Here is a 12901-nt window from a genome sequence, read left to right as displayed (position 1 = left end):
AGTGTAAAAAAATCAACAACAAACAAACAAACATTTAAGCCTGTCATGATAACTGCTTTTGATGGACGATATATCCGCTCAGAAATACTTACGGTAAACAATATCATAGCCAGTTTGAGACCATTTTATGCCACTGATGTAATGGGTATACAACGTAAGCCAGTCTCATTCTGAAGGTGTCACACAGCAGCACTTGGGTAGTGACCTCCAGCGTCAGACACTGACGAAAAAAAACCTGTCCTTTCATGTTGGCATGATACTGCGGTGTCAGAGGGAACCATGGCCAGACAACGACATAATTTATGGGAGCAAAAAGTTTGGTTTGGTGGATGGGTTCAACAACTACTGACTTTCACCAGGGAGGCCAGTGTTCACTTCCTGTTTGAATGTAAAGTTTAACCCTGTTCTTTCTTCCTAAAGCCAACCACGAAAAAAGAATAAAAAAACACATAACACTGGATTACGCATCAGTGGGGAGGAGGTGGGTGGCCAGTTTCAAGTTCCTGAAACTCCACATATCCAAGAACCTAGTCTCTATATACAGACTCTACATTCAGTGAATGTAGAGTCTGTAGGCAAACCCCGGAGATCTTGCCTCCGGAAGAAGAGCGGAAGAGCCCTGGTTTCCGGTTGTAGGCTGTTTGTAGTCCACGTGATATTGACCAATCATGTTTGAGCCGGCTGCAGTTGTTGCCAGGTTAAACGGTCCGTGCGGTGAACTAACGAGGCAGAACATAATTGCTGTCACTGCAAACTCTGAATCCATTGCAATGGTTCAGCATATGTACTTAAATATAAATGGAAGTTGGAAACGGAAATTTGCCTCCTCTGCCCAAATCAAACCGGAATGCCAAAAAATCGGGGGTCTGTCCCCAGAGGCTGTATCGCCACCGTCTGCCGGAAGTCAGACGCCGAATACAGCCGATGGGTTCCGAGAACGCCAAGAACCTGACCTGAATCCTAAACACCTCCCGTCTGGTCAAAAAGGCCCACCAGCATCTGTTAATCCCAAAGACCCTAAGGTTCAACAGACACTCTAAACACCTCTTTGATCAACTTCCACCCCTGCACCACTGAGAGTGTCCTGACTTACTGCTGTACAGTCTGGTACTCTTGCTGCACCACTGCAGACAGGAAGTACTTACGTCGGATAATAAAAACAGCTCAGTTGATCATCAGCTCAGCTCTCCTTAACCTAAGAGATGTCCACTGGAGCGGACCTCTAACATCAGGAGGGACCCCTCACATCCTGGACACCACCTGTTTTCCACCCTACCCTCAGGCAGACTCAGAATCCTACGCACATGAACCAACAGACTGGTTCCATACCTCTGTCCAAGAACCTGACCTAAATCCTAAACACCTCCCATCTGGTCAAGAAGGCCCAGCAGTGCCTGACTTTCACCAAGAATCCAAATGGAGAATCACTGCGCTACACTCCTATGTTGTGTTCACACCAAATGAATTTGAACTCTAGAATATTTTGCGTTGACTCGTGTCACACTCACTTGAAATCTCTGAACTGATGAATGAACTTCCGCCAGTACAACCTCAGCGACATATGTCATCGGAGGACCTTATTGCTGAATGGCTATTGCGGTGCAAATTGGTCACTGAAGTTCAGATTTTTCACCTCTCTCGAGTAAGCGTGTGAGGCAAAATTGTGCTACTTGCTTAATTTGTGCCGCAAAATTTGCGAATTTTGATTCATTTGCGTCGCGTCTCTCACATCCATCACACTGCCCGATGGGAGTTCATGTCTAATTACGTCTTTACATGGAAGTCACTCACGCAAATTGTTTTAGTCACAACATTATAATGGTCAGGGAGAACCATGCTGTTAACACATATTACAACACAATGGGCAACACTGATGTCAGCAAGATGATCAAGGTCATATACATATGTTGTGTAAATCAATATTGTAATTATCATGACAGGCCTACAAACAAACAATTATTCCATCTACATTACTATTAATTATTGTATTCTTCTTATTCACAATATCACTGGGAATATCTTGAGAAAAGCCGGCATATAGAAAAAAATATGTATATCGAAGAGGTGGAAAAAATGAGCCAGTGAGAAACAGAGAAAATCAAAGATGGAGAGGGTTGGGGGGACGACACAATGTAGGACAGAAACACTGAAAACAGCGGAGAGATCTGGTGTGTGAGGTCACTGTAAGGTCCTTAACACTGTCACAGCTGTTTGTAAGTGTGTGTGTGTGTGTTAAACAGCCTGCTTCTCTGTAATGACATGTCTGATAACAACATAACTAACAATACAGCTCATTACTGCTGTTGCCTCTTCCCACACACACACACACACACACACACACGTATTCTCAAACAACAGGAACAATACAGCTCATTACTGCATCTCTCTTGTCGACACAAACATGTACATGCAGCCCGAACACTGTCTGTCAGACTGGAAAGGGGAACTCTGCAATTGGGACAGCTTCACAACCTGTGATCGGTTGCCGTGGGATACGGACTGTTTACTGTGACGTCTTGGTTTCAACCCCCCGGCCCATGAGGCATTATCACGTACGCACTTCCACCTCGTCATTATCTGCGTCCTGGAAAAGTCCTCACCCCGATTTTCCAGTGAGCTATTATTGGTTCTGTGTGAGAACTCGTGATAAAAGGTGCGTGTTGAGGAAATAAAGCTGTGAAGTGAAAGTGTAAAGTGGAGGCGGAGAGGATAATGTGAAGGCAACTCTGCAGCAAAAGCAATCTGAGATATATTTTTGTTGTTGTCAATGAATTCCATAAAAAGACTAACAGCACCTGTAAAAGCTTCTGTGGCTCTCAGCTCCACGCCCATTGAGTCCTACAGAAGAGATAAATCTCTGAATACAGAAATAAATAGTTTCAGAAGATCTATACAATCAGCACAGTTTCAAGATTAGAGTCACCAATTCAGTATCTGACCAAATGTCTCCCCTTCTGTTCCTGAGATATGACGTTAAAACATGACGATGTCACAGTCAAGCTGACCTTTGACCTTCTGGATATAAAATGTCATCACATCAATATTTTATCCTGCTAGACATTTGTGTGAAGTTTTGTTATAATTAGCATATGACGTCTTGATATTATGTGAGGTTGCGCTGACCTTGACCTTTCACCACAAAATTTGAATCAAATTATTCTGTAGTCCAAGTGAATGTTTGTGCCAAATTTGAAGAAATTCCCTCAAGGTGCTCTTGAGATATTGTGTTCATGAGAATGAGACAGATGCAAGGTCACTCTGACATTTGACCACCGAAACCCAATCAGTTCATTGTTGAATCCAAGTGACCATTTGTACCAAATTCTTAAGATACCACATTCACAAAAATGAGACAGACAAGGTCACAGTGACCCTGACCTTTGACCACCAAAAAGTAATGCGTTCATTGAGTCCAAGCGGACATTTGAGCCAAATTTGAAGAAAGTCCCTCAAGCTGTCCTTGAGATACTGTTTTCACGAGAATGAGATGGAGGCAAGGTCACAGCGACCTTGACCTTTGACCATCAAAATCTTACCAGGTCATTGTAATTTTAATTCCAATTTCTTTGTGTTTTCAACCACCTGAGATACCCCACCTCCCGCTTTCTCACCAAGATACCAGGTCCTTTTGTGTTTGAAATTGTGATGTCTAGAATCTTAACCTCCCACCTGGATACAAAACCCTGCAGGATACCCCAGGTGTGAAACACACCCTAGGGGGTCGATGCCAATACCTGCAGCAGACAAAAGAGTGTGAATCACACCTTAAGAGGCGTTCCTCAGGTATAAATGTTTAGGCCTTCCCCTGCTTGAGGTCTTTCTTCATTCTGACCGCTCGTGTGTTGATTGACCTTTTCTTTGCCAATAAAATAAAAACCTTGTCGGCAGGCAGAAGGCTCTTTCTTCATTCTTCACCAGAAGCAGAGAACTTCCACAACAGTCATCCTCAAGTTTCAATTTTAGTGCAAATATGAAGAAATTCCTTTGAGGTGTTTTTCAGATATTATGTTGACAAAAATGAGACGGAAAAGGTCACAGTGACCTTGACCTTTGACCTATGAACACCAAAAACTGATCACTTAATTGTTGAGTCCAAGTGGACAGAAATTCTCTTGAGGCATTCTTGAGATATTGTGTTCACAAGGATAGGATGGATGGATGGATGGACAACCCCAAAACATACTGCCCACTCCCACAGCTATACGAACGTGGAGGCATAAAAAGACACTAATTTCCTAAAACAGCTGCTCAGTGAAGTTTTTATCAAACAAACACGAGGAAACAGTGCAAATGTTGGGGACTATTTTCAGCGGTGGATTAATCCACATTTGGTGCTCTCATGAGCATTAGTGGCAACAGGATGGTATGTGTGGGATTGAGTTAAAATAAACTACACTGTGATGAAAGAATATGGGCTTTGTTGCTATTAAGAAAACAATGTATATCCTCAGACTCATCCACTGTCAGAGCAGCAGCTTCAGAACCAGGGACAGCTCCACATCCGACTGATTTGTAAATTTCTCAAGGACAAGCTGCAGTAATCTATGAGGCAGGTTTTGTCTGAGGTAAAAAGCATTAAAGACTGTGTCCTAGATAAGAATTCACATGCTGCATAGACTAAAATTTAAAGGATCACATCAGGGATTTTACAAGTTTTAGCTCATCGACTGAAACAGTGATTCCCAGACATTTTGGCTTGTTGCCTGGAGCAAAGTGATCAGGGCTGGGAATCAAGAATCGGTTCCCAATTGTTCAATCCATTGGAATCATACGCCTCTGAGCTTATCAATTCCTTTTATTGATGCGCGCGTATTTTTTTCCGACATTTGCACATTGGAAAACAATGACATCAAACTCATGTGTCTAAACTGCTGGAAACTTGCAACAAGAAGAAGTCATGGCGGGGAAAAAGAAACAGTCCAATGTGTGGATTCATTTCAGGAAGAAACACAGATGCCACAAAATTGAACCTGCAGAGACTTGATTGAGATAGCTCAGCTAAATATTTTGTTGCCTTAAAAGTTGAACCACTCAAGCAGAAGCAACAGATGGTCACTTCGATTGTTCAGTCCGTCCGTCACACACTTGGGTCCAGAAACAAACATCTTGCAAACTGCCCTCAGATCTAGAGTTTATATTCACAGTGTCCAGAAGCTGATGTTTTATTATTTGTGACTCAAAACCTTCTTCACAACACCACTGAGTCGACTCACATCATTGGGTGTTGGCGTCTCGTGGAAAAGTTTTCAAACCTGGCTCTGCTGGTTGGTTTTCACAGTGTTACTGAAATGAAGTGAATCCGATATCCACCCTGAAGGTGGGAAATCAATCTCAACCTTAATGGTACGCTTTGGAAAATGGTGAGCAGTGGTGTTATGCATCATTTGTAGTTAATGGGCTAAAACATGCAAAGCCACTCTTTTTCTATGTGAGTACGTGGACACATGAAAATATATCACATTATAAAGGCTGGAGGCATTTTTAAAGCCGTTCTAAGAAAGCTAAACTTTCCTTGAAGAGTTTCAAACTGATGTAGTAACGGCCGGGTGATAACCTCAGGTCACAGAGGAGTCTTCAACACTCATTTCCCAAATCACAGCGCCCATCCCAGAATGTTTTTTCTTTTTTGTCACTGTTTCCCACGCATTTATCCGCTGACATCAGGCTGATCTCAGACACCGCCTTTCCAAATTAGCCAAAAAACTGGATTAGACGCGAGTGGCCTTTTCAACTCACTGCTTCTCAACCCCGACGCACAGCTGCCAGACAGCCCTGCGCTACTGTGTGTGACTGTGTGTGGGTTAACCTCGGCCTGCTCATGTGCAGACACTTTGATGGATGGCCCCATTTTCCAGAACTACCGCGAACACTCACAAACAGATAGAGAACTGGATGTAGACACGGTGACTCAGTGGTCACCCACAGACTTGACGGGAGGACAAAGAGGTGAGAAAAGGAAGAAAGATAAACTCCTAAATCTGGAACACAACTCGGGAAAATGCAAATACTGCAAATTTTCTTTTTGTATAATAATTATTTATTACTATCAAAGATGCAAATTCAGAATATGACAGAAATACACAGTCTTAAGGCTAATTCTCGTTGTAAACCAGTCATCCATCTCTCTGTGAGCTCGGTTCCGGTTTTACTTTGGGCATACAGTGCGACAGTCGGCAGGAAATTCATGAATTAATAGAAATAAATACCACTGTTTTCTGACTGTGCAGTCCTCCTTGAGCCTACATACAAAAAATGACCGACCTTTGTTTTTACAGGTCTCTTAACAGATCTGTGGTTCCTTCACAAGAAGGACCATCTCCGCAGGTTTATTTCCCCCAAATATGTGAACTCTTCTCCATGTCCCTGAGAGTGAGCCAAGACATCCTGAGAAGGAAGCTTGTTTCATCTGCTTATATCCATGTTTTATTTATGTGAACAAAATCAAGAGCGTTGCTTTTAAGGTCGGGTTATGCTAGAAAAGAACTAGCTTATAGGATGTTAAAGTTTATACTAATGCCTTTAATCAATGCTGTACCTACGGCGTAGGATCTGTGTAACTGGGTACCCTACACTGTAGCCTGGCATGTACCTCGCCAGAAATTTACCTACACGTTGCGACGGTGCAGACCTCCTTTTTAAAACCATTTCCCTTCCTCTGGTGGAGTGTAACTGCACCTCTAGTATCAGCAGCGTCTTCACCACAACAGTCCAATACAACGAGATTTGCACCTTCCCAAAGACAGCGATCCATAAATATCACTGCACTTCTACTGGCCCTGACCTGAGTCCACTTTGTTGCAGGAAACCAAAGCAGGAGCTGCAACAACACAGCTCCAGTCATCACAGGGTTAAGCACAGGTGGTAGGTTTCCGAACGATGTCTCTGCAATGTCTATGTGAACTTTAGATAAGGTCAACCTCAGGTGATACTGAAAAATTAACCGTTTGAGTAAAAGAAGAAGAAGTGTGTGTGTGTGTGTGTGTTACCTGGTTGGGGATATGCAGGTTGAAGTCTAGTCCACAGACAAACTCTGAGTGATGTTCCACAGTGTCCAGAAGAGGCTGGTTCCTACTGTAGTCCCAGAACCTACAAAGACACACACACACACACACGACTCATATGACACATATGACATATGACTTACATTACACCAACAGCTTTCTAAAAGATTAAACAGTAAAAAGTCAAGATCCTTAAAATGTAGGTAAAATGTAAAATAAATCTTTGAACAGAAAATTTTGACATTTCATAGTTTTGAGTTTCTGAAAAGGAGAAATTATCACAGATTATTTTACATGCCAATAGACCCCACGAAAAAACTGAAAAGAAGTAGGGGTGGGCGATATGTCAAATATACTCTATGTATGTATGTATGTATGATTCACAAACATGATATGTCACACAAGTATTGTGATACTATCGTATCATTGCTACAATTCTCACTAAAAATATCGTAATAGTATTTTTAAACCGATCGCTCAGCTTCTAATTAAAACAGTTTTAAAATAAAGACAATAACTGTGAAGAAAAGAAAATTTTACATTAGTTTTGCTCTTCATCTTCCTGTTAAGGTCCGGGAGGCAGACACCGTCTCCACGTTTAAGACTAGACTTGAGACTTTCCTCTTTGATAAAGCTTATAGTTAGGGCTGGCTCAGGCTTGCCCTGTACCAGCCCCTAGTTAGGCTGACTTAGGCCTAGTCTGCCGGAGGACCCCCCTATAATACACCGAGCACCTTCTCTCCTTGTCTCTCTCTCTCTCATGTCCTGTTACTGTATCTTGCTAACTCGGCCATTCTGGATGTCACTAACTCGGCTTCTTCTCCGGAGCCTTTGTGCTCCACTGTCTCTCAGATTAACTCATATCGCAGCGGTGCCTGGACAGCGTGACGTGTGTGGTTGTGCTGCTGCCGTGGTCCTGCCAGATGCCTCCTGATGCTGCTATCATTAGTCATTAGTCATACTTCTACTGTTATTATACACATATGATTAGTGTCACATATGTATACTGCCAGATATTAATACATACTTTCAACATATTGTACTACAATAGCCTGTAATACTGATTATATTATTACTTTAATTAATGTTGTTGTAAGCTACTGTCATTACCATCTGTCCTGCATCTCTGTCTCTCTCTCTCTCTCTCTCTCTGTCTCTCTCTCTGTCTCTCTCTCTGTCTCATTGTGTCATACGGATTACTGTTAATTTATTATGCTGATCTGTTCTGTACGACATCTATTGCACGTCTGTCCATCCTGGAAGAGGGATCCCTCCTCAGGTTTCTACCATTTTTTTCCCCTGTTAAAGGGAGTTTTTCCTTATCCGCTGTGAGGGTCCTAAGGACAGAGGGATGTCGTATGTTGTAAAGCCCTGTGAGGCAAATTGTGATTTGTGATATTGGGCTTTATAAATAAAATTGATTGAATTGAACTGATTGCTCTACCAGCAAAGGGGACAAAGACCAGAGAGGCGTGGTCAGTCTGTTTTTCTGGTCATTTAACAGTTTATCCAGAGCATGATGTCTCTTTGACTATTGGCCAGACTACCATCTACCATCTGGGACGGATATTTGATTGTGCAAAGGAAATACATCCAAAGATCCTGGTACCTTTTTGACCTTTTTCTGCAGACACTGGTGCATGGTCAGCAGGCCCATGCAGAATCTGCCCCTGCAGATTTTCGGAATATAGATACTGCTTGTAAAAGTCAGAATGTTGTCACTGTCTCCCCCATCTCCTTGTGCAAAGGTGTGACAGCCGTGTGTTGTATTCAGTTAGCATTAAAATCAAAGTTAGCGGTGTAGTGAGAAGAAATGTTTGACTGCTTACAAATTGTTTATAGATTGGCAAATGAATGTTTGTTCTCGCTGCTCCATACTGAACCTTCCATTTTAACGGCCATGTGTCCCACAGTTTGTCAATTGACTTTTCCTCAAAACGTTTAAATATTTTCTTGAAGCATTCATGATTAAATTAAATTTCTGATTCAAAGTTTCTACTAAAATCTACTGAGCAGTTCATTAAGCTGCTTGAGTTAATTTCAGGTTCATAAATAAATACTGTCTATCGCATTATGAGCAAAAAAAGAAAATAAATATTATGCAGAACTCTGCAGATTTTCATTTTGGATCACTGCTAAAAACAATTTTAAAAATCTGCTGATTCCCTTTGGGCCTGATGGTAAGGGATCTTTTCATACATCAGTGACACAATGATACATGTCTACTGACTGGATTTCTATGACACTTGATATTCTTGGTCCCCAGAGGATCAAGTCTATTGATTTTGGTGAACCCTCAGCCTTTCATCAAATGTCACAGCAGGTCATTTTTTTTTTCAGTGGGCCGAAACATTCTTCATGACAAAGTATCTGGATAAATCCTAATTATTTTTATATATAAATATATGAACTCCTTGACCTTTTCAATCCAATTTACGGAGCACATTCATGCTCCCCAGACAATGACAACTTATTTTAGACTCCTATTTGAAACCCGAACTGCTACACTATAAGCACATTTACACAAAAACATCTCTTGGTCTAATACAGAGACTGAATTAAAGTTTTCTGTGAACTTTCATGTTGGCAAGAGGAATAACCTTTTAGATTATGATGATGACTTTTTTTGTGCACCCATGGAAAAAATTCTAATTCTAGTAATGGTCATTTTGTCGCAGTATTATTCATATTTTGGTGCAACGAACAGCTCACCTTCTCACTTAGACATAAAGGGCTCTAGTTTCCCCTTGCAGCGCAGGGTGGCGAACCCCGCGCAGAGCTAGTTTCGAGCAGTGCAACCCGAGGCGCGCTCACTTTGGTAGTTTGACAGACCGAGGTGCGCTGAGATGGGTGTGGCGGCACAGCAGGGGGAGGTGTTGACAGATCCAGCTTGGCGCAGTGACAGTTTAGTGCCAAAAGGCTTCGCCGAAGGTGCGCTAAAAGCTCACCAGCTGAAACCAGGTCTACTGTCAGCGCAGGCAGAGCGCAGCCGGTGTAAGCCGAAGTTTGGCTGACCGGCAGACAGTGCGCACACGTCACCAAAACCTCACAGGCAGGTTTCCAAAATATCAGGCACATTAATAATGCAATAAATACCCAAAAAACACTATTCAATGCAACTATCTGCAATCAGCACATAAATGTATCTCTATATCGACTGTCCCGTCACAGCTGATGTCAGATCAAAGGGGATTGGCACCATTTGGCACGTTTGGCACGTGCAATGGAAACCCAACCTGATTTGATTAACACAGCTGCAAACTAATGAGTTCACATCCCTCTCAGCCAACCACAAACAGCCACAGCATCAGATAGGGAGTATATATTCAGCATCTGTCATCTTCATCTCAAACAGAGTGAGACTGCGAGAGAGAAAGAGAGCGCGCGCGCACGAGAGAAACGCAACATTGATTTACAATTGTGGTGACCTCCTCCCATGCTACCTTTGCATCATCAGCCCGTGGAGGTCTGCTCGCAGTTCCGTATATTCGGACACTGCGAGCTTGGACCTCCCGGACCAAAACATCAGTTTCCTCCTGGGAGAAGTTTGGCCGTCTGACGCTGCTGCTCTCTTCTGCCATGGTAAATTGAGTAAACTCTCATTACGCCTTCACGCGGCGCATTTAAGGGCGAGGAGAGGGGCTCATTTGATTGGTGTGATGTGTGTAAAACCCACTCCACGCCTTCTCTCCTCCCTCTTTCCAACTTGCGCAGGTAGGAGGGATGGAGGTGGGATAGAGGAGTAGCTGCGCAAGCGCGCACGGTGTGCCAAACTTGCAAAATCCACCTGGCCACACCCAGTTGGCGAAGCGCAGGTGCACTGCGCCCCCGCCTCGCCCGGTCTGTGAAACTAGAGCCCTAAGTGTTGTTTCCATAGAAAGAAAAATGTCGAAATACATCAGGCCGAGAAACCAGATGTGTGTGGAGGTCTGACAGCTGAGTGACTGTGTGTGGAGAGGAAGCACACACCTGATCAGACCTCTATCACATCATACAGTTATGCATGATTTAATACAGTAAAGAGAGGAGGAAGATGAGTAAGAGATATGCAGAGAGAGGAAGGCTTTAAAAGACACTAATAGGGATGGATGTAAAAATGAAGCAATCTACAGAGTGAGATTAATAAAAATAGAGATAAGTAAGAAGTAAAAGAGAAAGAGGAGAGCAGGAGACTGAGAGAGATGAGAGATGAAAAGAAACAGAGAGCCAATAAAACACTGCCTCCAGACGTCAGGCAGCAGCGGCCAATCAGACTAATTGAAAGACTGTGCCTCTTCCTGGTCTTGACAGAGTGGTGTGTGTGTGTGTGTGTGTGTGTGTGTGTGTGCCAAAGCCCTGACGCAGCAAACACTCCCTCCAGACTCATCCACTTTGCAAATGTAATTAAATCATTTTCAGAGGGAACACTGCAGCTCCCATTGGGCTCCATTAGGCCTGTATTAATACTGGAGCTGCAACACACACACACACACACACACACACACACACACAGGATGAATGATGGGTGTCTGGGGACAGTCAGGTATTGAGAGATATTATATATTGAGTGACTTGTTAGTGTAAATCACTGCTCACACTCTCCCTTTCCCTGTGTGTACATGTACGTCTGTGTGTGTTTGTGTGTGTGTGTTAATCAATACTGCAGTACAGACTGGTTTACATTCATTCCTAATGAGCGGAGTGAGTTTGTTCCCCGACTCTGGCACTGATCGAAAACTCAAACTGCTGAAGAAATAATCAGGGAGTTTAAAGAGAAGTTGGCCGATCAGTATGAAGATGCTTTAGAGAGAAACTGGGCTTCAGTGCAGCAAAATGCAGCAGCACTTAGACATGATTAAACTTCATTTATCCCCATGGGGAAGACCTGTTGTTGCATGAGAAGAAATCTTGACAGGATTCAGTAGCAGGTAACGCCTTCTCTCTTCTCTCGGCTGTACATCCGGTGATTGACAGGTGTATTTTCCCTGTGACGACATCATGAACTCTTCATACACCAGACTGGTCAGATGTAATCTTGTCTGGGCTGTTACTGATCTTTGCCTCCATTTTTCATTTGGAAAAACTCTGCAGCTGTTCTAGCCTGGAAATCCAGACTCAATTCTAGAAAGATTTTGAGTCTGGCCCTCACGATACACCCTTCCTACCCAAGGAACGGCACTAACTGAGGCATATTAAATGCCGCCGCACGCAATTGACCTATGGCTAAGCCACGCCCCCCTCAACTCACTCGGACAAACTATCAGCATTCAGTGACCGGCGCTATGGCAGGTGTCACAGTACACGGCATTTCACAGGAGGCAATTGATGATTTTTGGGGACATAACGATCAGATGTCATTGAGAAGTAACCAAAAGGGCCTAAACTACGCATTGGAGGGATATATTCATCATTTTATTGTTGAGAAGCTCGATGAAAAGCTTAAATTACAAGCCAAAATTTACAGGTCACAGTGTACGCTTGTGAACCGCATCTCGTTGCCGTCACCATCAAAGACAACAAGTTAAAGTGCCACTGAAGTTAAGGTTTTTGGCTCAGAATATGAGAAAAGGATAACGGCCTTTTACCATCTTTACCAAGAGTGTCTCTCCGTTAGTTTGGTGCTACAGTATTTACACTGAATCATTCAGCATAACGTTTGCCAACCTTTGTTATCTCTGCCATTACAGATAAGTTAATGAAGCTAAGCTCCAGAAGTTAACGTTAGCTTAACTAGAGCCCTTTGGACAACAGCTAACAATGATGTACGATCACCAAAGTACAAAACTAGAACAAAATAGGCTAATGAACTCAGCAAACAAGGTGACATGATGAACAACGCAGCTAGGAGCTAACGTTAGGCTAACTTTAGCTAACGTTAGCTAGAGATGTTCAAGATAACTTTATATTTCTTTCCAGCAAAG

At 42.9% G+C, this 12901-nt stretch overlaps 1 protein-coding gene across 3 annotated transcripts in view; it reads right to left on the bottom strand.

Moving 5' to 3' along the window:
* The window catches only part of pex7 (peroxisomal biogenesis factor 7), an 87926-nt gene that overhangs the window by 17946 nt on the left and 57079 nt on the right, over positions 1-12901 (bottom strand). For all 3 annotated transcript variants that reach the window (XM_033647896.2, XM_033647897.2, XM_033647895.2), the window contains exon 10: positions 6987-7086. In XM_033647896.2, coding sequence (XP_033503787.2) covers positions 6987-7086 — 100 coding nt within the window. The remainder of the gene's footprint in view (positions 1-6986; positions 7087-12901) is intronic.

The sequence above is a fragment of the Epinephelus lanceolatus genome, chromosome 13, assembly GCF_041903045.1.
Source record: "Epinephelus lanceolatus isolate andai-2023 chromosome 13, ASM4190304v1, whole genome shotgun sequence".
Classification (NCBI taxonomy): Eukaryota; Metazoa; Chordata; class Actinopteri; order Perciformes; family Serranidae; genus Epinephelus; species Epinephelus lanceolatus.
Note: the sequence above shows the minus strand (reverse complement) of the source record. Positions and strands in the feature narration are given on the sequence as shown.